At 41.1% G+C, this 26,796-nt stretch overlaps 1 protein-coding gene across 1 annotated transcript in view; it reads left to right on the top strand.

The window, feature by feature from the left end:
* Positions 1-26,796, top strand: part of MARCHF3 (membrane associated ring-CH-type finger 3) — a 133,412-nt gene that overhangs the window by 96,593 nt on the left and 10,023 nt on the right. The window contains exons 2-3 of the mRNA XM_039848594.1: positions 2,722-2,965; positions 5,795-5,999. Of these exons, the coding sequence (XP_039704528.1) occupies positions 2,778-2,965; positions 5,795-5,999 (393 nt within the window). The 5' untranslated portion in view covers positions 2,722-2,777. The remainder of the gene's footprint in view (positions 1-2,721; positions 2,966-5,794; positions 6,000-26,796) is intronic.

Genomic DNA, 26,796 nt, shown 5'->3' with positions numbered 1-26,796 from the left:
GCAAAGTATGTATTCCTTTATGTCCAACTCAGCACCTAGCACCCATTGTTAATGGAATAAACTGTTCAGATGGCTAATAATTTCCCTTTTGCCTCTGAGAACAGAAGTTAAATGATGTATATCATCCAGAAGTGAATTTACAGATATCTGTAAGATTAAAGGAAACTCCACTTCTAGAATTGCTTTAAGGACATTTTATTGCAGATTTAGGTCATATATTTAGAACTACTTCCTTTGATGAGGATTTAGTCTAAGTGAATGAACTTGGGGGCATCATATGCCTGAGTGACAGTCCCTCTACTAATGAGGGTAGCATAACTACTGGCAACCCTGGTTCCATTTTCTCACTCTGTGCATTCCTTCTCTGCCTCCCTCCAGTTCCATCAAGTATAGGGAGGGAGAGTTTGGCCCTCTGAATTGGAAATATGCAAAACCCAAAAATAGACTCTCAAAGTGCACCCAGACATAATGATTCCATGCGGCAAGAAGGTCACTGTGTCTGCTTTTCCTGCCAACACACCCCTGGCTCTTAATCTATGGCTGCCTTGTGAAGCAAGAGAGTTGTGCCAGGAAGTTACACTTTGTGACTGTGAGGCATTATGAGAATTTAAAATCACGTCAATGGGGTTTTATAAGGGCAGGCCAGGGGAGGGGGATTAGACACAGTTTTAGAAGGCAGTTTTTGAACATCCTTTTGTTCTATGGCCTGAGAGCTACTGTTACTGAGTTTAAAAAAAAAAAAAAAGATATCTGGCTCCAGCTGCAAATTAGCAACTCCACCCTGCCAACCCTGCCAAAATTAAAAAGACATCCTCCCAAAAAGTATACTGTGGTTATCTGAGTGGTAGGATTATGAGTAAGTTTTATAGTTTTCTTTGTGCTTTTCTGTACTTTCCATAACTTATTGCTTTTGCAATGAAAAAAAAAAAAGCAACAAATTCTATTTAAAAAGCAAAATTATACTAGCTAATTATCTGATTGTGTTCCCTGAATGCTCAGTATCTGGTGGTTGAGAAACCTACCAGAGTTGTGACAATGGCATTGAAGGGGCAGCTCTGCCTCTGCCCCCACATCAGACCTTGGACCAGGACTGGTGTCTGCAGCCCTCTCTTCACTGCTAGGTTCCAAAGGGCTCCTGGGAGAGGTCCCTGGGAGGACTCATGGCAGCCACGGAGCACAGAAAACAGCATGCTGGAGTGAGGCCAGCCAGACACCTCAGCAACAAGGAAGGGATTCCATTCTCATCCGTTTGTCTCTTGATGGTCAGGCCTGCTTGACATGTGCTTGTCAGGAGGGACAGTGTCAGCTCAAGTTCATCTGGAAACACTATGTACTCATCCTAAGAACATCCAGTCGATGCACATTTTTCTGGAAATTGGGAAGATCCTGTTTTCCAGACCCGCAGGAGTCAAGTAAAGAGTAATAAGTAGAGACAAATATCTGGGAGAAAACAACCCTTTGAGGAATTCCAGAAATCCCCTCAGGGTTGGGGGGCTGATTTATTTAGACTTGGAACCTTGACCACCCGGACTGGTTAGTGATGTGAACTCAGTCTGTCAACCAGTACTGCCTCTGTCTACTGAGTCCAAGCCATGTTGGACTCAGGAGCTTGGGGTGAGCAAGCTGGGCAGAAACAACCTGTGTGAACTGTGAAACTGTGTCATCTCACCTTTAGACATAAATAATCCCTCCTAAAAGTTTCTGTAAAGCCCTCTATTCCATACACATCACATGCAGACCTAGTATTGAATGCATTGGGGTTCATCACTTCAGTGGGCCTGACTACTTTGAACTTGAGGTCAAGTTCAAGCCCACACCACACAAGTTGGAAACAATTTCTAGCAGTCTACATGATAGACTATGTGTCAGGGAGGTAAGGCCATTGTTAAGAACGGATTATGTTTAATAGGCGGTAAAGATCTCTTTTATCAGTTTCTTCCATTCTCCTATGTGTCCCCTTATGACAATGCAGTGTCCCTGGATTTTAGGTAATACATAAAGAGACAAAACTCAGTAATAGTGTATTTATTGTAATGACCATTAGGAAAAAATTGTAACAAGCTCATCAAACTCATCATTTCATGAATAACTTTAAGACAAAGCTAAAAAAGGTTAAGTTTTTAAAGGAAGTTAATTTTCAAGACAGATTAAGTAGATAATTGTATCATGGGACACAAATATGGCAAAGGTCAGAAAGTTGGTTCATTAATTGGATGATTCATGTTTGGCAAATATCCTACAAGGTGCTACTTGGCCAGATTTGTTTTGATTTTTTTCTTTCTTTCTCATTTATAAAATAAAATCTCAGTGTCTCAGAATGAAGTTGCATGGAGAATAAATTACTTAGAAGAAAAAGTAGTTGCAAACAGTAGTAATAATAACTTTTAGAGAGTATCAATGGAGATGTATTGCTTCTCTGGTACAGAGCAGGAGAACTGGCTTCAGAGCCATCATTCCCTCCCCTCTCCAAGAGCAGGGATCCTAAATGTTTATGTACACTGGCATGCTCACTGTCTTGTTCATAACCACGTCTGCTGTTTCTTGTGGGCTCTGTGTGTGTGCGCGCATGCATGCATATTAAATGGTAACAAGATAATGGGCCACAGCAAGGCTACCCCTGTTATTTATATTAAATAATGACATAATGATGTCAGTAGCCTTTAATTCTCCATTTCCTATTAACCACCCTGCCCAAGTAAACTGTTTTTTGATCTCTCTTAGATGGAAATCCTGTATGAATGTGGAAGCCATTAGCAAAGTAATTGCTGTCTGTTACCATGACAACCAGCCGCTGCAGTCACCTGCCCGAAGTGCTGCCAGACTGCACCAGCTCAGCTGCACCCGTGGTGAAGACCGTGGAGGACTGTGGCAGCCTAGTGAATGGGCAGCCACAGTATGTCATGCAAGTTTCGGCCAAGGATGGGCAGCTGCTGTCAACAGTAGTGCGGACTCTTGCCACCCAGAGGTAGTACCACAATTTAAATGAAAATAAATGAATGTGTAATTGATCCGAAGGACTCTTGTCGGATGGAGAATGCTGAAGGGAATGTAATTAGTGCTCAGGTCTTTGTGTCAAGTGAGAGGAGGTATTGGTGAGAAAAAAGACCACACAAGTTCTGTCATTGCCGTTTCTATAGCAATAGGATATAAAGCTAAAATTTCTGTTGTCTAGTTTTCCACTTAAATTCACACTTGCAGAGAGCCAGGCAGGAGAGGATCCCACAAGACACAGGGTCACTTGCTTTACATTTGTTATTTTGACGTTGCTACAGTAATTACACTCATTGTCTCCAGGCACTAACAAAGGTAAACCTTTGATAGAATAGAATGCAGGAGGTACTTGATTCCAGGTGACTGAGCCCAAGTGGGCAAAACTTATGACGTGACATTCCTGGTGTGCATGCCAACCAGCACTGCCTGATAGGAGCACAGACCAAGGCCACTTCCTAGATGAGTCTTCTCTGGCACATTCCCACTTGGGGGCCTCTTCTATTGCTCCCTCCTTTGCTCCTCATGGGCCCCCACCCATGATCTTTCATGCACATCCTGCATTGTTAAAACCCCCACAGCTTGTCTCCCCAAAGCAAAGCTAAAGGCTTTCAACAGCCTGGAGATGGCTTATCCAGGCCAACACTTTGTCCCTGGAGGGCTCTTCTTGTGCTGTTGCTGCCCAGTGGCAGATTGAGAGCTATAGGCTGCTGTGCCAGTAGGTACTCCTTGGCTTTCTTTCAAAATGGGTAAGTGGGACTTTGACCTTACATGTGAATGTAACATGTATATCAACACTGGGTTTGTCTCCTGATATCAGTACTAACACTTTCAACCCTGAAATTTGGGTCAGTCATTCACACCTTGACCACTTACCTTGGTCCGAGCAATTCGGTCAACCCCTCCAGTGCAGATACAGGTCCACAGATCTTAACATGTGCCTGCAGCAGAATGACTAGTGGACCACAGCATTTCTGCTGCCCCCAGCCTGGACTTGGTGGCCACCAGACATGGACTCACACACCCGTGCATGTTGTAAATGTTGTCCATGTACTTTCAATTTGTGCTACTATCGCAAACAGGAGAAATGGGGGACGAGGATCAATATATATTTTTCCACCTCTCGAAAAGCTTCTAACAATTGGTTAGGACTCAGAATACAATGAGGCGGTGAGCATCGTTGCTCATCTGTGAACTGAGACAGATAACTGATATGCACCTGTCACCCTTGCAGCCATCAAACACCTCGTTTGATCAGGAAGAGCAGACTGCAGAGCTCAAATAACTGAAACTTGTGAGCCAATGCGTGCATGTGTGTGTCTGTCAGGCATTTCTGCATTCTACCACATAGTAATGTAAACTAGAAAGTTTTAGAATTTTACATGCATTTGGCTCAATGCAAATGAAGGAGGCAAGAAATAATGAGAAAAAAAGTCAACTCTTTAAACTCTCTTTTCCTTCCCCTGAGCATGACTGGGTCTTTGGGGCAAGTGGGAAGGAGATCCTTTCCTCCTTTAATCCCCTTTTAGCCTTTGCACATTTCCAGCATCATCCACAGAAAAGCCTGTGGGAAACAGCAGTATTACCAAAGATGGTGTCAGATTATGGGCATGAGCCTGAGTCACTGTCATCTTTGGGGGATGGGAAGAGGCAGGGGAGGGCAGGTAAAGAGGTTGGCACATAAAGTAATGACATATTTTAAAATCTAATGCCCAATAAAAGAAAGCTCAAGCAATATAAGAACACATTGATCAGAAAGGAATAGTCCTCTCTGATCAAACACAGTATCCATTGAGAAGTGAGGTCGTCCCAGTTTGACACTTCCATTCATCACTGACTTACGTGATGAGGGCCATGCTGTTCCATTTTCCCAGACCTGAATTTTTCTACGAGTGAAAATAGTTAGCATTAACTAGGCATTTACTATATGCCGGTCCCTATTCTAAGCTTCCGATCTGGACAGTCTTTTTTCATCCTCGCAGTCATCATATGAAAGGCGCCATTCTTTGTGTCCATTTTAGAGATGAGAAAATTAAAGTGCAGAGAGATGACATTACTTGCCCCAGATTAGCCAACTAGTAAGCTGCAGAGCTGACATTCAAGCCCAGGAAGCTGGACTCGAGAGCCTGCCTCATGAACCACTGCATTCAGTGCCTTCACAAAATGTGCAGGGGTGGTTTTTGCAAATTAAAGGCAGAGCTCTAGATGGAGGCTACCTGGTAGGATATACTCATTACTCACTTTCAGCTTAGTGTCCTTAGTATCCCAGAGAGCATCCTAGGAAAGCTCAAAGGACTGACCCGCCACTCAGCTTTGTGCCGTGGCTCAGACTGCACTTCTGTGTGGCAGCTTTAGGGCTGGCTATCAGTTCACTTACCTCTTCTCGTGCTATTAAAAGAAGAAACGAAAGGAAGCTCGGGGTATTCAAAAGCGTCCTGGCCAAATTCAAAAGACACAGTTTGTCTAGAAACGACAATTGGTGTCATTTCAAAACAATTTCTTTTCTTAATGGCAAGGGATGGTTTTCTGAATGGCAAGGGATCATTTTTTGATTGGTAGTTTGCATGAAATACATCTATATCCAACACAAAAATAACATGTTGCTTGTTTTCACTCACTTCTGGCCCCAGGCCACCCCCTATTTCTTTGTATTGGCAAGTGCCAGTGTAGATACAGGGTTTTAAAGCAGGCATCTTTTCTGAGCAGCTGTCACTGGAAGGGTCCAAGGGACACAGAGTCAGAGAACCATCCACATGGCAGTGGTTTCTAGCCCAGTGACCAGTAGGTGCCCCTCCTTCTCTTACAGCCCCTTCAATGACCGGCCAATGTGCAGGATCTGCCATGAGGGCAGCAGCCAAGAGGACTTGCTCTCTCCATGTGAATGTACGGGGACCTTGGGGACAATTCATCGGAGCTGCCTGGAGCACTGGCTGTCGTCCTCAAACACCAGCTACTGTGAACTCTGCCACTTCAGGTTTGCAGTCGAGCGCAAACCCAGGCCGTTAGTGGAGGTCAGTAATTGGGGCACGTCCTGAAAATTTAGCTCTAATGAGCAAATGATGTCTGCTTTTATGCCCAGATCACACAGCCTGTGTGGCTTCACTGAAGCACAGTAACAGCTCTGTGTGAAAGTTGGGTGTGAGAGTGTGTATGTGTGTGCACACCCACATATGCATGTGTGTGCGTGACACAGATAGAGACAGATCACTAGCTCACTCAGGAGCCAAAAGTAGAAAGGTGACCTCCACAAGGTGGAGACAAGACAGTAGAAGAAATCAGGTAAGGAGAAAAGGGAAGCTTAGAGACTCGATCTCCATTTTTCTATCCCTGTGAAGTAGAGCAAGCAAATCACTTTTCTCTTTGCACATTGTCTGCCCATCTTGAAGCAACAGATAAAGGGGCATTTGGGTTGCATATTCTGAGAGGTCTGTATGAAAAAATATAGCTGCGTAGTGGTTTGAATAGTTCCATGACCTTCGGTAAGTTACTTCACCTCTTGGAATTACTATGAGGTTAGATGAATTAATATTTATAAAGCACGTAGAAGAATACTAGGCACATATGCAAGTGTTTGAATAAAAAAAAAAATCTCTCCTAGGAAATTATACATTAGTGTTTTTTTCAGCTAATAACCTACTATTAGAATCTCTTTTCTGAGAAGGTGGTGTTGTCAACCCAGTCATTAAAATGGCAGGACATTCATTCTCTTTTATGTTTTAGGAGCCACATGATTCTTCTTTAGATCCAGGGTCTGGTCTTGTATTAGCTGGGGGAGTTGGAAAATATCATTAGACTATTTTTGCCCTCTCTCCTACCCTCAATTTCTACTAGTCAATTAAAAATTGGATTTTGGCAACAATAAATATTCTAATACATTATGAGCCAGAGCTAATTCAAAGAGACACAAGACATTGTGCCTGTAATCCAGAGCTGCTGGTAACCTCCTTTTTCCAAGAGCTGACCCAGCAAAACTTTGGAATTGAACAAAAGCTAGGACTCAAGAAGCCCTTCTTGGAGACTATTTAAAACAGTGTGTTAGTGCCTCGGCACTTAAGGCTCTGGAGAGCTCTGTATATATATATATTCTCTTGGATTTGACCTTGAGAATTTAATCAGGACCCATTACTGGGGCTTGTTTTAGCTCTGACTTGCTTGCCAAATGGCACAAAACTTATTTGACTTGCCCCAATAAACTCTATGCTTTTTTTAAGACTCTGGATCAAGTGACCTCTTACTTTAGTCATCTTGCTGCCTGACAACCACTTTCAGAAACCGATATTTATAGAGTACCGACCAGGGATTTGGCTCTGTGCCACATTCACTGGGATTTACACGTCAGAACCCCTCTGCAGAGGGGGAAACCTAATTAAATAATAAACAAAGGAGATGAAGTTCTCTCAAGCCCAATGGCAAAAGTTAAAAAGAAGCCGATTTCTCCTTTCTAGAAACTTTTTGGAACTTCTCCTTGCTGATAAGTTAGCTTCCTTGGGAAAGCTGGGTTCCCAGAGTAGGAAAACCCTGCTTTAAATGGGCTGCGTCCAGTGGTCTTCTTTACTAGTATCTCCCCAGTAAAGGAGACTTTTGCTTTTATTTGGTAAAAATTCCAGTGTATATGTGCATACTATATATAACAAAGGAGGGTATGTGTAAATTGTGTGTCTGTGTGTCTATGCACACACCTTAATTTTTCTCAGATTATACCCACGCTTTGTATCACCTACTGAACCTTTTGACTCTCAGAGAGGGAAACATGTACCCACACACAGACATTTCTTCAGAGTTTCCTGTGTCAGGCCGCAGACAGACTCCAGGATCTTAGGCAACTGTCATTAAACAAGGAAACAAGGCAAATGCCCTTGAGAATGTGTGAGGTGCTCTGCAAGATTTAGGGCTTCACCTACAAAACCTTAACCCAAACGGTTGCCGGTGGTGAAATTTTCATTGCACAAATGGAATGTGACATTTTTCGGAGTTAATGATGATTGAACAAGTTGAAAGTGAAAGGCAAACCTTCTCAAGCTGGGGGAGGCTGGCCGTTTGATCATCCCGTGGCGAGAAATGAACTTGCTGTTTGACCACAAGCAGTGAAAAGAAGTTGTCTTCAGTTTCTCAGCTGGAGGACAAATAAGAACCAGGTACAGGTAGATTTTTAAACAGATGACATTACTAATTGACTTTTCTCCTCTTAGCAAAGAGAAGGTTTATTCAGTGAGCATTGCTTCTCAATACGTTTATCTCCAGATAAATATGAATCTTTTTAGTAAATCAGCAAAACCTGCCAGTTTGGGTTCAGCATTAGGAGTATGGTTACTTTATTTCTCATTTTCACTCTTTTGATTGCTTTAATCATTACTTTATTTACCAGTTGGATCTGCCTTCTCATTAAAGCAAGAAAATTCCATAACACTTAATTTCAAAATCAATGTTGTAATAACAGCTCCTGTTGCTAGAGGAAGAGGTTGAAAAAGTCATTTATAAATTTTATTTGTCAGCATCCAGACGTTAATATTGGTCAGAATTACTTTAACACTTCAGATTCCCACTCTTTGGTAATTCTCTTAGTTATTCATTCAACGTAGCCCTTCATCTTCCCTGACACCACTGTTCTGAAGACACTTCCCCTTCACTTCCTTTCCTGCATTCTCGGCAACCAGCAGTTGGATGTTTACTTTTAATGGGTCAGGAACCCAGAGCTGGTGGCTATGCATGGACTGCTACATAAAGCTTTTCTCCCCCTCTCCACAAAAGGGTGCATTTCTATTCATAATGGCCAAATCAATGGGCTGGTTTTTTATTAACACCTCCAAACTGAGTACCATCTCCCCGCTTTACCATTGACCATCTCGGGGGGGTGGCTCAGTTTCTCTGAGCTGCGGTATGTAGGAAGGTGAGCTAGGAGGGCTCCCTGATGTCTTCGGTCTCTACAAGGCTAAAGGTCCAAGGCTAAAGTTCTTGTACAAAAATTTGCATTCTACTCTTAAAATGACCCATTTAATGGTATGCAATTTATACCTCAGTAAGTTGATTTTGTGTGCATGTCTGTCTGTCTGTCTATCTGTCTGTCTGTCTGTCTGTATACCTACCTACCTACCTACTTACCTGCCTATCTACATGACCAGACTACATCTTTTAGTCTCTTTTGGTAAGTTCATTGCCAATTTTATACCCTAAATATTTTCTTATCGCTAAGTAAGCCAATAAAGCTAGAGCTAGTTTCAACCCAAGAGCTACATTGGGATCATCTGGTTTATTCAGATCTGGGTGAATTTCCTCAATAGCCTAGCTCATATAAATTTCATAAGGTCTCCATCCAATCAGGTAAAACTTGAAAGGAAAACATTCCAACTGTACATAGCAAGAAGGAAGAGCAGATATAACACACATACATTTCATATCTATACAGCTAACACGTCTCTCATGAAGGCTATATATTTGTCGTTGATGATGGAAAATGTATCCGGTGGCAATTTGTGAGATGAATCATTCCCAAGAATAACGACCTGGTAGAATGCAGTAAACAGACATCCACTAACCATAAAAGGATTCCTTGAATGACCAGCCTGATGGTTTTATGATCTCCTTCCTGCTCATTCTTAGTGTTCCTCATTTCCAAGTTGAACTTTGATACCATTCCTTTATAAGGGCAAAATACAGCAAATCAATAAAAATACCATGAGTTGTTCCCCAAAATTATGCACCTTGACTCCTGCCTGTTGCCGTAATTGCACATCTGATTGAGCAGTTTGCCAAGGAAGCCCCTCTTACTATGTGCAAATAACCTGCTTGCAACATCAGATTCTGGTGATAAGAGTATCTGCCACTCGCTTTCCTAAGACATGTGTCAGTAACACTCAGCCTTACCCAGAAAACTCATGAAGTAATAGGTCAGCTCAACAATGTCGTGATTAAAATGACACAACCAGGAAATGGTGGAAATATAGGGGAAAGGTTTCCCGGGATCTGATCTTCCCCTAATCAGGGAGACGTGGTGATTTTTCACAGAGGGAGTGATTAGGTTTCCGTATTCCTTTTTCCTTTACACAGACCCAGCTGATTGATAAGAATTGTATGAACAATTTAAAAACTATTCCCTGTGAGTCAGAGGTTTAGCTAAATTCAAACTGAGAGTGTTTTCGGATATATCAGTTACTCATAATCATGGGATGTAAGGCTAGGGAGATGAGAATTAAGGATTTTTTTCAAACTTTTCATTTATGATTATTTTTGTAAGTCACTGGAGGAAAATGATCTTAAAGTGTGCCCTGGATTCAGTGTAATCTGCTGCTACACAACAGGGAGCAGAGTTGAACTGCTGTGGAGAAACTACTTTGTACCTTGGCACTTGCTATTTAATAGATTTAAGACTTCACTTAACCTCCCCCGCTAATATGTACATACCACATGTAGGTGGGGACATTGCACAACTCTTATTGTACTGTGTTTTGTTTTGCTTTGCTTTGCTTTGTTTTGATTTAATATATTTAGTTAAGTAAAAACCTGAGCTTTTGGTTTTCGAGTATTCATTTTCATCAGCAAACCCTTGTACCATTCAGGTAATTCGGGAATGACCCCGTAGGGGATATAAACTGATTCAAGGAGTTTCCCAGGCATGAGGGCCGCCTGTTCCTTTCCTCGAAGGAAGGCAGGCAAGCTCCCCTCTTCATTCCAACTCATGAGTGCGGACCAGTGAGTAAGGTGGCTAGACCATTGTCGCAGCATGTGATAGGCAATCAAGAAGCATCTATTCACTAAATAAATGGATGAATGGAGACCCGCCCCTCCCCTAATTGCAAGCCATATATCGTATTTTTGGTCTATGGTTCTATGGTTGTAAATCTAAGAAATTGACCCTTTGCCCTTATAATTTAAAACAACTCAGTTGCACAAGGGCTTTTATAATACAAACTAGCATCACTGCTTTGAGCAATACAGCAAATGCGGCGATTCTCACCAATTCTTTCTCCCACCCAGTCATACGTCCTCACTAGGGTTTTAAGGAATGACAGGTGGCAGGAGCCCTTTACGCACTGTAAGCAGTGAAGAGAAAATGTGCACTTCAAGGCTTGGCAGGGAAAGGCTGGCCTGGGTTAGAGAAGTGTGGTTGAGGGTGGGGCGAATCGAACTGAATCAGAAAGATTCAGGCCCAGCTAGCATTTGTCAAGCTTTTAGGAATTCAAGTACTGTGCAAGCAAACTCTTCACCACAGTGTTGGAGGAGAAAAATCATATCACCCATAGATAGATGAAGAAACAAATTTATATTGGTGATGTTAAGTCAAAATTTTTCAGCAAGAAAAAGAATGTCTCCTGTCCCTAAATTCATTCCTGTCTCCTGCCTCATCTTATGTTCTGGAGAGACAAAATAGAAGAGAAGGCCATACCCCAGCAGCTGTGAAATGGAATGTGAGCGGGATTTGGTTGAGTCCACCAAGAGTCCTCACTCTCACGTCCCCCATGGAGTGCCACCTCTTGAGCTCAAGGGCAGGTGGGCACGAGTTTTTCCCACTCTGCCACCCAGGCCTTCTTAGGCCCTTCCTTTCCAGCTCCAGCCACCTGAGGCAACTCCCCCACCTGATCCAGGCAAGGCTAAAGCCTCAAAACAGAGTAAAGAGCCGTATGTGAAGGACAAGGGAAATGTCAAGTACCAGAAGTGGGGTATGTGAGGGACTTTGCGTCTATCTTTTTTTTTTTTTTTTTTTTTTTAGATAACAGGACAAAGGCCCTCTCACTGAGTGAATTCTTTGCCAGTGAGTTTTTTCAAGCAGGGCTTAACATCATGACACTGGCAGCAGGGGGCCTTGGATTCCTGTCCCTGTCACCCACGACCTACAGTGAGAACCCAAACAAGTCATATCTCCTCTTTATGCATCAGCTTCCTCACCAGTAAAGGCAGAACTCACCAACTGACAAGTTCATTCTTGCACACAGGTGTACTGTATTGAATTCACACACGCACGCACGCGCGTGCACACACATACACACACACACAAAGTGCCGTTAGGTGGAACATGCTCTCCCCAGTTACCCCATGCCTTGCCTTTTGCTGACACCCACCCAGCCCTCTTCACCCTCTTGTATTTCCTGCCTACTATTTACATTTGAGATTCCAGAACTGGATAATATCCCCGACCTTTAAAAGAGTTCTCAAATACTTTGTGCATTCTATCAACATCTTTCTTTCAAGGTAACATAAACTGAAACTAATAATCTCCCTCTTAATTGTCGCCACATTATAAGTGAGCCGAAATGGCTAGTTCAGAATCAGAAGGTTGAGAAACCACTAAGAGATAGCGCACTAGCATGGACAGTGGTAGGAATAACAACGGTTCAGATATCTTGCACTTTGCAGTATGCCTTAGTGTTGGCCAGGCATGCCTTTGACCTCTGGTAAGGTCTCTGAGCAGGGCACCAGCCTCCCAGTGGACTTATGTCACCATCTTTTCTGCCAGCAGTTGAGACGACATGCCCAATGACCAAAGTCCAACATTCCTTGATCCTGCAGTTGTTCAGTCTTGAATTTTTCTCTTGGTTTTGGTGGCTAATTTGGCAGTTGCTTCATTACTTAAAGCTTAGTTATAAAGAAGTTGTTTTAAGGTATCTATTAAATTCACAGCTTGCTTCATTAAAAATCACTTCATTAAAAAAGCAAACCAACCGAAGTGTTTACATGGCTGTGCCAGATGGAAGTGAGCTAACTGCTTGATGCCTGTGTTTTTAGCCCATCCACTACTGGTAAAGGATTAATTTGGAGGGAAAATCCAGTCCCTTGCATAAAAAGAATTACATGACCAGATTCTATTATTTTAAATTGTATTGATACTTGCAGTGAACTTGGGTTGAAACATAAATTAGAAACCACGTTCTCAAGAGGAACTTTTTCAGTCCTGTAGCTGCTGGTACCCAGATGCAAAACACCAAGAATTGTTTCATAGAACTTTTTTATTTTAATGATTCTGTTTTTTAAATACAGAGGAGGACAAAGAATAATATAGCAAACAAATGTGTATCCACCACCTGGAATAACAAATGTGAGCATTTTGTGAGCAACTTAACCCTTCACAGGACAAGCCTCTTGGGAGGTGGGAGGCAGAGAGAAGAAAGGTCTGTAGTCTTTACTAATTCATCTCAGGTGCTCTCAAATATAGGGAAAAAATTCAGCCAGGTTTTCCTTAAGCACATCTGGGCCAACAATAAGAGGAAATAAACAAAATGAGACAAATAATCCTGAAAGATTCTGGAACCTTTGAGCTAATTCCAAATGTGAGAATAAATAGTACAACTAGTGTTGGCCGCCAAGGGGTCCCCTGCTTGGAAAGGAAACAATGAGGAGTTATTATATGGGAGTTTGGGGTGGGGTGTGCGGGTGAGGGTGTTCCTGGGCAGCTGGCACAGAGCTTTGTAAAGAGAAGTCTGACAGAAGAGCAGTGAAATGTCACTGAATGAATGATGACAACTGCTAAGCATCTTCCTCCTAAATCCAACCAAGAGCACAAGGCATTACTAGCTCCCAGGAGCTGCCCCGTGTAGGCAGTAGGCACCAGGTGGAACTGAAGGGACACATAATCTGCAGAAGCCCCAGTGCAGATTTCAGATATAGTTATAAAATATGCATAAAAGTCCCCGCTGAGGGCTTCCTCCAGCCCTTCTCTTGCCTCTTCAGTTTTAAGTGTCAACAACTAACACTTTTAACTCCAAAGAAAGAATACACATTTTTAAACAAATAATGGTATGAAATATTGTGAGCTGCACGTGATTATGGTTAAATGCTGCCTAATGGACAATTGTATTCGAATGAGCAAAGTAGAGAAGTAGCCTCAGTTAGACAGTGGGAGACCAGTGGTCATTTATTCACTGAATCACACCCTGCTGTGCTCGTTTGTGTTCAGAACTTCATTTTATAGAAAAGGCACAGATCTGGACATGCCACTCCAATCCAGTGGCATTAATTTCACTTTGAGTTCATCTGTTTTTATCCTTTAGATGTTCACACCCCAAAGTTTTTCTTCTGAAATTATTTACCCATTTCCTAGGCAAAGGGAAAATATTACATGCTATATGCTTTATATAACCATCTTATTTCAATGTCTTGGGTATCCCTATAACAGATATTATCCCGTTTTATAGATAAAGAAGCTGAGACTCTGAGCCATTAAGTCACTCTTCAGAGATCTTAAATACTTCCAGCCACAAGGCTAGTAAGTGGAGATGGCAAAAGAAGAATCCAGGTCTCTCGGCTCCATAGTCCAAGCTCTTTCCACCATACCTGGCTTCTTCCTTTCTGGCCCAAAAGTATATTCTGTCACTTGCTCATTGACATGAACATGTGCAAGCACACACAGAACTGAGGGCTTCTTTACCAATAGCCAGCCTTTCTAAAGGACTAGATGTACTTCAGAAAGGGGAGAATGAAAAAAAAATTTTGATTAAAGCCTTGATTGCCTCTTAATGTTGAATTCCTTTGTTCAGTTCAGAGCTGTTACTGGGGAGAGAGGGATATATAGGTGGAACACAGAGGATTTTTAGGGTAGAAAACCTATTCTGTACAATACTATAATGTTGGATATGTGTCATATATATTAGTCCAAACCCATAGAATGTACACCAAAAGTGAAACCCAAAGTAAAGTGTGGACTTTGGAGACTTTGGGTAATAATGACGTGTCAGTGTAGGTTCATCAGTTGTAACAAATATGCCACCATGGTGGGGGATGTTGATAATGAGAGAGGCTATGCACATGGGGGAGGCAGGGGATATATGGGAACTCTATATTTTCCACTCAATTTAGCTATGGACCTAAAACTGCTCTGAAAAATAAAGTCAATTAACAACAACAACAACCCGAGCTATGCCAGACTGAGTGCTGGGATAGTGGAATGGCATTTCTTCTCTGTGCCTCTTTATACCCTAGTCTAGTTGAGAAGCAACACTCAGGTACACCACTCTATCAGAAGCCAGAAAAGGCATTCTTAGTTTCTAAGGGACTTTACATACCCTTTCTTTTTTCCTTCTCATCCATTTATTCTTTCTCTGCATTTGGGTCTTCATTTTGCCGGCTTCTTCTGAGATTTCTCCTAAGGGAGAGATATTATCAGAAAGCCCGGTGAACTCGGTATCGTTAAGAGCCTTTTCCCTCCTTTCATGAGCGGTTGTGAAAGTTAATCATTCATAATATGGTTATACACCCTTGTGAAGTAAATTTCTTCCAAAACTGTCATCTAGGTAATTCAGATTGATAAAACTGGTTTTACAACTCATGAAGGAAAACACTAGTTTTTCTCTTGAATTGTGTGTGTAATCGCCTCAGTTCTCTGCTGCACTTTTTTTGTGATAGGTGCGGCAGATTTAGGGAAGATAAGAAAGACCCCTGTCGGGTCTTGTGGCTTTGCTTTCCTCCATCTTTCACTGTATGTATGTTTCTATGCTATGCCTCTTCACTGCCTGCCTTCATTCTTGAAGAGATAGGGACCCTGTGAGATTGTCCGAGATATACTGTTTCTTCACAAACCATTATTACAGAGTTAGAGGGGGAAGATTTACACTGTGATGGATATGTGAGAAGCAAGTTGTATTTTTGCTAGTATAACATGAAAGAGAAAAAAATGCTTTGAAGCTCTTAGTTTGGAATACTGAAAACCAGGTTTTAATTCTTAGGTGTGCCGCTTAAGAAAATGTATAAAGATTTGTTTGTGAAGATGGAGGTCAAATTAAAAGAAGAAAACGAAATATTTTCTACACATTATTTTATCACTGCTTCGCCTCCAGCAATGCTTTTAGAAAGTCGGAATAAATTGTGAGGTTCAAAATCTGTTAAGGCTCTGAAGGAAATGGCTAATGTAGCGCATATGAAGTACTGGCAAGAGCAGCAGGAAGTTGCAAGTAAGAGCAGCAGGAAGTTGTAAAATAGAATCTATAGGCATTTAAGGCCTTATATCTGGGAAGCATCAGTAAAAGCAAAAATTAGGAAATGAAGGGAAAATATTCTCCACCCTAGAAAATAATGCGGCAACCCTTCTGCTTCCAAAGGCTTGCTCTTTGCATTGACACTGGTAGATGATGGGAGACACGGCATGAGAAATGGAAGTAGTAAAATGACTCAAATATTTTTCTAAACGCTGGCTCGTCTGCTTAAAATCAATGACTTTAATGTTGAACCCAGAATTCATTTATTTATCAAAATATACATGTTTTTAGCTGTTTATAAGACTTACTGACAGATACATATCTGAAAAATAACCTATTAGATGAAGATGTGGCAAGGTGAAAGGAAATATCTACAAACAAGAATTTATGCAAGATGGAAGGATTTTTTAGGGAAATCTATGAGACACTTCAATTTATGTTTACCAAGTGGGTTTTCCAGTCTAAGATTTTTAAAATAGCTTTGTTGAGATATAATTTATATACCATACATTTGACCCATGTGAAGTGTACAATTCAGTGACACTTAGTATATTCATAACATTGTATGACCACCACCGCTGTCAATTTTAGAACATTTTCATCACCCTAAAATGAAACCTCACAAGCTTCAGCCAGACCTCACTCTCTAGTCCTCCCATCCCCCACTCCTGCCCCTTTCCCTAGCCCTAGGCAACCAGCAATCTATTTTATATCTCTGTGGATTTACCTATTCTGAACATCTCCTATAAATGGAACCCTTCAGTATGTGGTCCTTTGTGACTGACTTCCTTCACTTACCATAATGTTTGCAACGTCTAGCCTCAGATTTTATAGAAAATGTATCTTAACCTTCCTTGCTGTAATTTTATTTTTGATTTCTTCTCAACATCCTATTTACCTAAATATCCTGCTACTACTAGTTATCATTTGCTGAGTTTTTACCCGGTGCCACTGTTCTAGGCACTTTACTGTTCTGCCATTTGTACATATAACTATCTCCATCTTAGAAATGAGGAAACTGACACAGAGAGGGCAGTGGATTTCTCCCGCTCTTAAAGTTTTGCCTTTTTCCTATCACAATTTATGTAATGAAACCCAGTTCATTTTTTTACTCTTTTGTTGTATGGAAATCAGTTGATTTTTTTCATATTGTCTGAATTTTTGCCATCTTTGATCAGTAAGAGTCCTTTTCTTCCTTTAATTCAGTTAATTTAATTTGGTTGCTTTTTAATTCTGATGCCCTACAACTATACAATTATTCTCTTAGTAACACATTTTGTGCTCTAGATTAAATTTTTTTAACCAGGGTCTATAGAGAAATGGTAGACTCTCAGAAGGCAATGAAATCCTACTTCCCATATTTTTAAATTCATCAAACCTCAGAAAGGTGGGCTGGACCAAGGAGTGTCTTAAGACAATTTAGAGAAATGCTCTAGAACAGTGCTTCTTTCCCTCAGATATGCTTGAGAATCTGATAAAAGCTTAAACTCTTATAGTGAATATAGACTAGTGTATTGTATTATAATCAGCAAACCTTCTAAGAGACTAGAACTTAATTATTCCAATCACTAAAAGAAAGCGTAATTATGTAATATGATGGAGGTTCTAAATATCATTATAATGATAATCGTACTACAATATTAAACGTATCAAATTAACATATTGTACACCTTAAATTTACACAATGTTTTATGTCAAATATATCTAATAAACACACACACACATATTACTGAAGGGGAAAAAAAGCTTGAATTCTCTCCCCTGAAATGCACAGACTTCCAGTGTTCAAATACAGTTCCAAAGAGGTCACAGGTTTTCTGATCTAGAAAGATAGTTATGTAAATTACAAGGGAGCACATAAATTTTCCAAAAATGTCTCCTGCACCCTTAAAATGTTTTAAGCATGAAAAGTAAGGGAACCACTTTTCAACACCACACTGCAAATTCCATCCCCTATGAGGAGGCCACATTGTAATTCCGTAGGTGCCACGACTATGGGTATGATTTGCTAGTCTTGAAGGGAGAGCTAGTGATTCAGTCTGCACATACACAGGACCAGGCTAGTTATTAACTTGGGTTCTTCCATGGTTGGCTTGATTCTGCCTTGGGGACACATAGGGGGCACATGTCTTAGGATCATTCAAGCTCAAAATGTATGTGTGTCTCCCAGTTGGAACAGAGCTTTCCCACAGACAGGAACTGTGTTCACCCATCTGGTCTCCTGCTCACCCTTCTACAAATGCCAGCCCTTGATGTTGTGACCCGTGTTGTTCAAGCCGTTGCCCCTGCCCCTTAAGAATGTCTTTCCTGAAGATAGCTCTGTGAGGTTTGTAGCAAAATGGTCTATAAACATTGAACGTAATCAAGAGAAGTAATGCCAGCTATAAATGGAAAACATTGCTCTCCCCTCATGGGACACCATGGCATGTTTTGACCTGGCCTTCTGACATTCTGGGCCCCATACCTAATGAAGGCTATCCAAAAAGCCCTGGAGCGCACTATACGCAGATGGCCGGGTTGGCCTGGACAGAAAGGGGGAGACCCTTTAGATGTGAGGAAGCTAAAAAAGGGTATGTTGGAAATCTTGAAAATCCTGAACAGCTTAGACAATGTGAGAGTGGAGTGTGTAGCCTGATCCAGATTACTTGGATGCTGGTGGACTCCCTTTGAAATTTGAGAACAGGGAGTTTTGAACAAAAATAAAGAGGTACCACTGAATACTGTGGCTTGTGAACGTAAGCCATTGCCTCAAGTAGAGCCTTGAGACGTTCCAGAACCATTTGTTGCTAGGCTGTGTCTAATATCAGCAAGGTCAGCCAGGCTCTCCTGAATATTTGGGATCCTTTTGGGCAGCAAAACATTGGACTTTAGGGTCTGGGAATCTAAAATTCCTCTGTTCTCGCAGTCCTTCCATCAAGCAGAAATTTTTCTCTTTCTCACAGTGTTCCCATTCTTGCTTACTTTAGGAATATGTGGCCCTGGTAAGAAGGTCTCTTCTATCCTCTATTTTAGTGTATGGTATTTCATGGACATCCTTTCACCAGACTCTGCTTGGACTGTTTTCATACTCACATTTTCACTATATCCGAAGGATATGGATTTTTAAATGTGGTCCCATTTTGAGGACTAGTTTTAAATTTGATTTCTCCCTCTCTATTCCCTAAAACACCCCCAATTATCAAAATAAGAGTTTATTATCCTTATTCATTTTATTCATCATATTCTCATCTTTCATCTGGAGTTCCAATTGGGGCTTTTACTTGGTACTCTGTCCTGGTACCCTTTACCCCGTGATCCTGTCCTTCTGCTAGAAGTAATTATTCAAAGCTTCAGAAACCTGAGCTCCAACAGCAGGGCAGCCGAGAGGGTGTTAGACGCCAGCAACTTTACTGGCTGAAGGGCCCGGGGCCCCTTAAGAGCCAAAATGAAGCCAGGCTCAGGAGACTGGGAGCTGCTCTTTGTGTCCCGTTTATAAATGACTACACTGTATGAATCCATTGTCTCCCAAAGTAAATCATTTCTGTTTTCGACATTGTGCACCTTATGTATCAGTTTCTTCTGGAAATTCCTGTATTCTTGCTCTCCATCCTCTCTTGGTTATTCATCTCTTCTTATGTTTCTGGCTTTACATTGATCACATGTACCACATAATCCTGAAGCATCTTCTCATTTCAGATAAACAATCTCCATTTGGCTGTGATCACTTCTACACGGTGATGATTTGAGATAAATAGAGAGAAATGATTCCCATTTTGCTTATATCTGAAGTTGCGAGTGAATATATAAAATTATTTTTCTATCTAATTGTGCCATGCTGTTAATCTTATCTGTGGCAAATTTCAAACCATTGGTGTTCATGTGTTTAGCATTTGTTTAACTAATGCCAGAGCCAAATTATAATGTCTCAGAAACAAACATGGTATTTATGGAGCATTATAGCCCATTAATTTGCTTATTGGCCTAAGTCCTCCACGGAGCACCACAAATCTCTGGGGTGTCCTTGAATATGACTTATGCTTCAGCCAAATCACAGCTGTGAATGCCAGAGCAACTGCTAAATGTGTGCCTGGCAAAAATTACTTTACTGTATTTTATCAGATGAGTCAGGATGAGTGGTCTTACATATATATGTATATATTTCAATTAAAACTCATCTGATTTCTACCCACAGCAATCCTCTGGTTTGAAAGGATTTATATATTGCTTCAACTAAGGATTTATATATTGCTTCAACTTACTAAGAACAAATTAAATATTTTAGGAAATGGGGTATAACTGAATAAGCAGAAGAATGTTGTATACTAATAAGCTTGCCTGCTAGGGCAAAAGCTCAGAATAAACAAGCAAATAAAGAAGGTTATTTCTGATTGTGATAAAAGTTACAAAGGAAGAAAAAGTTGTCATGGTAAAGAATGACTGGGGTGAGAGAATGTAAGGTGGTTTGTGAAGGCCTCTCTGAAGAGGTGACATTCGAGTGGAGATACAACCCACGAGGAGGTACCGGCCATGGGAAGAAGAATTCCAGGCAGAAGGAATAGCCACAGAGAAGGTCCTGAGGCAGGCATTTCAGTATTTCTGAAACAGGAAAATACACTGCTAAGGAGAAGTCAAAGGAGTTAGATTCCAGGTGCTTAAACTTTTCTGTCATGGACCCCTTGGCTGTTGGTTAAAGCCTATGGATCCCTTTTCAGAATCATGTCTTTAATTACATAAAATAAAAGACATAGGGATGCAAAGAAAACCAATTACATTATTATTTAGCATTCAAAATATTTAAAAGACAAAGTCGTGATATAAAATGTAAGTGCTTCTTTAACACCTTTTGTAGCAGATCTGATTACTATGAAGTAGCGTAGTGATATGTCAAGATATCAGCAACAGTTTGTAATATGATATGAAATATCTGTGATTTCTATTGGTGACAAAGTCACAAATACTGCTCACACCACTGAGATTTTCTGCATAATTCAATGAAAAGCTAAATTTCAATTAGAGGTTGTGAAAATAAAGATATGCTTTTTTTTCCCTCCATCCAAATATCACAGATCCCATGAATCCTATCCTCAGCCCCCTTGAGGTCTGTGGAGCCAGGGGACAAACACTGGGCTACATCACGCGGGACTTTGTGGGCCATGCCAGGGCTAGTTAGACAAAATGCAATACAGAGCCACTGGGAATTTTAAGAAAGAGAAGCGATGTTATCTTGCTGTTTTAGAGAAACTGGATTCTAGGATAACAGGAATAGAGGAGTAAGAAGGCTATTATATGGTTCGGTGAAAGATGAGGAAAAGAGTAATAGCACTAGAAAGAGAGATGTTGACATGTTCAAGATGTATTCCAGAAGAAGTGGTAGGGCCTGCTGATAGACTGGATATAAGAGCCAGGGAAATGGGGATACAGATGGCACTGAGATTGTTTACAAGAGCCAGTAGGTATTGGTGTTGGTACGGGTGTGGGACAGACAACCTGGAAGAAAAATCGATTTGTGAGAGATTTGGGGCAGTAGAGGTGAATCCAGTCTTCCATCATGGAAGGCCCTTACAAAGTTTGAGATGTTTGTTACACAAATGGAGAGATATCTAGTAAGTAGCAAGATACACAAGCCTTGGAGCTCAGAGAGAGTTGGCCTGAAGGATGATACATACATTCTTCAGTCGAACCTGATGTTTTGAACAATAGTGGGAACTTAAGACAACTAGAGAGGGTCCTTCACCACTCTTCTCAAAGCTGTACCTTTCTCACTCCTTTGAGGGAGACTCCCATTTTTTTACTCCACCAGAGAGGTAAAAGAACTTAATTAAGGTCACACAGCATTTAGGAGGACTAAGAGCAGGGGGCAACTGGAAGCAGTATTTTGCCTCCTGCTTTCAAGGCCATGTTTTATCTCCTACACAGTGCTCCTTTTCTGACCTTATCCATTGCAGGAGTAAACAAAAATTAGGATCAAGATTTTATGCAATGCTGAAGCAAGCAGAAGGAAAGAGTCAAAAGAAAAGTAGACTGGAGAATTCAAATACTGGCTCCTTCACCATGTAACCTTGAACAAGTAACTTAACCTCCCTGAGGCATAATATCCTAATTCGAAATGGCAATAATAGTACCACTTGGCATTTTTAAATGCAGTAAAATTATCTGGCACATAACAGGTACTCAGTACACATTTTTGGTTGAATTAGAGTTGTATAATTTTTAAATGGATGTTTGGTATTGTCTTTTTCTCATATATTTCAAGGTAGTTTTCTTCTAGAAAAAAAAGAAGATAGTAATTGTGACTAAGACAGTACAAAGCACCTGGAATAATTTATTGGTTTTTTCATGCTATTTCTTGACATATGGAAAAATAGATGGTATTCTACAGTTGTATACATCCTGGGGAAAAAGCTTGAAGAAAACTACAGGTTTTTTATCTTATAGCAATGAAACAATCTGTAGATATTGCTCTTGGAAACCTAAAAAGAGTGTTATATAAGGAATGCTGCCTCTAGTTCAGAGGTCTAAAAGCAATGAACTTGATGACGTGATGCTTATACGCCAACAAATTTTCTCCTTACCAACCAATTTAATTAGTCTAACTAATATTTTTAACTAAAACCATTTCTGGTCAGGGCTTCTGGCGCCTCAGATATTTATTCACTTTCATCAAGCATCTATTATGTTCCAGCATTGTCCTTGGATCGAGGCATACAAGAATAAACAGCCATCATGGAGCTCTCATTGGAGCGAGGAGCAAAAAATAAATAAGAAGCATACAAATAAACACATAGCATTAGTTCAGAGAGTGTCATGTAGGCAGGTAATGTTCACAGGTGCGAGGAGTGTTTTCAGTGAGAAGACACCCTTTCAGCTGAGACCTGAATGATGAGAAGTAGCCAGCCATGCAAGAATATGGGCAAAGCCTGTTCCCCATACAGGAACAAACATTTGTAAGGGTTGGAAATGAAGACGTGGTCGGGGGGCGGGGGCAGGGATGAGGGTAGGTCTTACAGTTCCAGGTGAAAAGTTTGGCCTTTATTCTAACCATTGGAGAGTTTTAAGCAAAGGAGTAACATAATCTGATTTGCATTTTTACCAGGTCACTTCGACTGGTGTTTTGGAACTGGACTATAGGGAGGCCAGAGTGGCAGCAGGGAGGCTTATTGCCTCCCAAGCAACAGATGAAGGTGGCCAGGGGCGGCAGCAGTGGAAATGGAGAGAAGTGCATAGATCGCAGATATATGTCTAAGGCACTGCCTTACTGAAGGGCTAGCTATGCGGGGCAGACGCAGAAAGGAAACAGGATGACTGAAGGACTGGGTGGAGGGTGTTGTCATTTACTGATATGGAGAAGACTTAGAGGAAAAAAAATGTTGTGAGTTAAGTGCCAAATCAAGAGTTCTGTTTTGGACAGATTAAGTTAGAGTTGTCTATTAGTCATCTCCGGGGAGATGTGAAGTGGACTGTTGAATGTGCACATCTGGAGCTTTGGAGAGAGGCCAGAGCTGGAGATTGACATTTTAGGGTCACGAGCAAATCCTCTGTAAAGTTTTCATTTGAGCTGCACTGCTTCAAGCCTGGTTTGATGGCTATCTGGAGCGTGCATCTCCTTGGCTTCCCTGGAGTCAGAATTTCCCTCTGTGTGACTTCAGCTGTCCTGGAAATTCACTGATAGTCTGGAGTTCAGGGATTCAAAACACTGGTAGGAGTTTGTGTTTGTTCTCTGCTGTGTTTTAAGTTAACTGAAATGCATGGTTTTCAGGTTTCGTCTTCAGTTTTGAATCATGCAGAGGACCTGTCACGTATCTTCTGATCGTCACAACACCCCTTTCACATTGCAGCTCCCCAGGCAAGCAAGACAGCTTAGTGTTGGTTGTGTTGGGCTTCAAAAATAAGATCCATGCCAACCCAGGCAAGTTCTTGGTTAATAACTCTGCAAAGTGTCAGATTAACAGGAGACACTCAGACAGATGAACCCAAGTTAGTAAACACCGTGAGATCATGCCTTCCTTTTTTTTTTCCACTCCATGAATTTGTTATAGTTCTATCAGTTGTTATCGGTTCTTTCATTCTCATGATAGTTTCTCATTAAGGAGATTCTTGGGGAAGGTTGTAATCGATCAGAGCTATTAGCCGCCAGAGTGTAATCTGGTTCTGGTACAAACTGACCTGCACGGTGTCCTGTCTACCTTGGGGATTTAAGCCGATTAACTCAGAGTCTGTGAGGCAGAATCTAATGTCCTGGAGCACTGCACCCCCTTTACCCCTACCCACCAGTAAGGGGTTTAACAAATTGACACTGTAATTAGATCCAAACCCTCTGTCAACCCACTTTGAAAGTAACCCCTCGTGCCTGGCCCACCTTGGATGTACATTTACAGTCAGTCAATGATGCTATGTCACTGGTGGTAGAATACTGCTTTAATTCCTCTGCTGTCTCGGGCCCTGCAGTGCTGATTACCGTGGGGAGTTCTGTTTTGTTTAGTCAGTTGGTTGGTTGGTTTTTGTACTGATTTCCAAGAGTAGATCAATCTTATGGTTCAGGAACAAGTCAGTGATTGGAATGAGATAACTACAGAAAAAAAGGCAGCTCACTGCCAGGGCTTTCGAAAGCATGATCTCTGTCTGCTTTATGTTTTTGATGGAGCCAGAGAACAAAAGGCAGGAAGGGTGCCCTGGACTGCCCACAGATCCCCTGGCAGCAATGTGGGTGGGCTCACCAGGTGAAAGTCACCGTACAAATCAGTCTTCTCAATCATTGATCTCAGCTTTTAAAATACAGCTAACCAAATATACACTGAGGACCAAGATTAAACTAAAGACTCTCCAAGAATGATATTTTAGCTGCAAAAGCTGCCCACAAGTGGCAGGACAGATTAACTCAGAGCTGGGAGGCAGAATCTAACATCCTGGAGCACCCTTACCCACCAGTAAGGAGTTTAACAAACGGATGCTGTAATTGACTGGTATCTCGCTCCAGTGGAACCATGACAGTTGTATATTCCTTCTCGCACTGACAAAAACAGTTGAGGTATGATCCAGCTCCTCCTCGCTTTACCCACCCACTACCCCGCTCCTTTTCTGGTTGCTAAGAATGATGACATCATGAGTGGTTAGGAGCACAGTCTTTGGAGCTAGACCATGTGGACTAAAACTAGGGCTAAGATCCTACAAGTTATTTAACTTCTCCGGGCCTTGGTTTCCTATCTGTAACATGGTAGTGATAACCTCTCCTAAAGATTATTGAAAAATAAATCAGTTATGACAGATAGCATATAAAATAGTACTTGGCATAGTGTAAGGTGAATAAACATAAGTTACTGTTATTCATCGAACGTTGTGACTGTTGAATGTGCTGGATGCCAGTGATATAAAGATGAGGGTCCACCTCGGGTCGGGTGGGAAGATGGACACACAAACAGACCTGCCATTCTGCCTCAGCCTCTTTATTGAATGTTTAGGAAATGAAGATACTACAATAGAATGCATATAATACTCTATGTATAATCAGTATAACTGATAAGAGAGGCAAAAGACATATAACAGCAATAAATGTAATTGAACAATAATTATAATCCTTTCATCTATTATGAATTAAGCTGAAATGCATGATAATGTAGCTGAGATTAAACACCCAGAAATTACACCTCGTCGTAGTCCAGTAAAAGAATTAACGTAAGAATATTTTATAAAATTTCCATGATATCATCCTGGCCAGCCAACCATTCAGCTACCTGATGTGCCGATAAAACATCAGGACTTACCATAACCCATCTAGCTGAAAATTCGCAAAAAATTTAGTGTGCCCACATATGCTTGTGCACACACACACTTGCCATTTGATGTAGGAAGAAAATGAAAATGTGAACAGCAAGGAACAGAAAAGTGAGGCTGATTTGAATCTCACCTCCAACATCCACTTGCTCCATCCTTAGGTGAGTTACTAAACCCTCTGCTCCCCAGTGCCTGCATCCGTAAAATTGGGATGACGTTAGCACCTACTTCATAGAATGTTGTGAAGACTCCGTGAGGTATCGCATAGTAAACTCTAAATATCTAGCACTGAGCTTGCCCCAGCCATAGCAGTAATAGTTTTTGTTTACTGCTATAGTTTGCTATGCGTTAACTAGGCACCTCTCCCCCTCCCTCTGTCTCTCCCCGTCTCTTTTTTCTCTCCCTCTCTTTCTCTCTCTTTCTCCCTCTCTCAACATTTCGTACACAACTAATATATATATATATATATATATATATATATATATATATATATATATATAAATAGTCTATATTTGTTTTAGAAAAACAAGAAAATACATACAAAAAGAAAAAAATTAAAGACCATTCGTAATTCCACCACCGAAAATAGCCACAGTTTTGCTGTGTGTCCTGGTCTGTGCCCGTGAGAATCCACTACATCTACATCTATATAAATGTCTCTGTGTATGTAAATATATCATTACATGCACAAGATCATACTATACACTCTGTCCTATAGAACTCTTTTCCTGCTCGGCAATATGTCATGTCAGTAAATATCATTTGAAATTACTCCATGGTATTCCGTTCTAAGTAAATTCCATAATTTATTTAGATCATCCCCTATTGCTGGAAATTTGAGGTATAATCACAGTTTCTCTCTAACAAAATCTGCGTGTATAAATATCCTGTGTCAGCCTATTTGGACACTTTGGCAGAAGTTCTTACCATGGCACAGGATGATTTTTTTCTCAACAACAGATATTACCACTGGTTTTGTTTACGGGGCCTTTTTTGTGAGATAAATAACACTTGGGGTTCTGAAGAAGTCCCAGATTTTAACATAATAGTACCCGCTTAAAGAACTTTATACCTAAATATGACCCAGCAGCAAACAACACAGAGAGTACACTAAGCCAAAAAAATATATATATAGTGTTAATAGGGTAGGGAACCTAGGTAT

Source organism: Pteropus medius, unplaced genomic scaffold, assembly GCF_902729225.1.
Source record: "Pteropus medius unplaced genomic scaffold, Ma_sr-lr_union100, whole genome shotgun sequence".
NCBI lineage: Eukaryota > Metazoa > Chordata > Mammalia > Chiroptera > Pteropodidae > Pteropus > Pteropus medius.
This window is presented reverse-complemented; position numbering and strand designations above follow the sequence as displayed.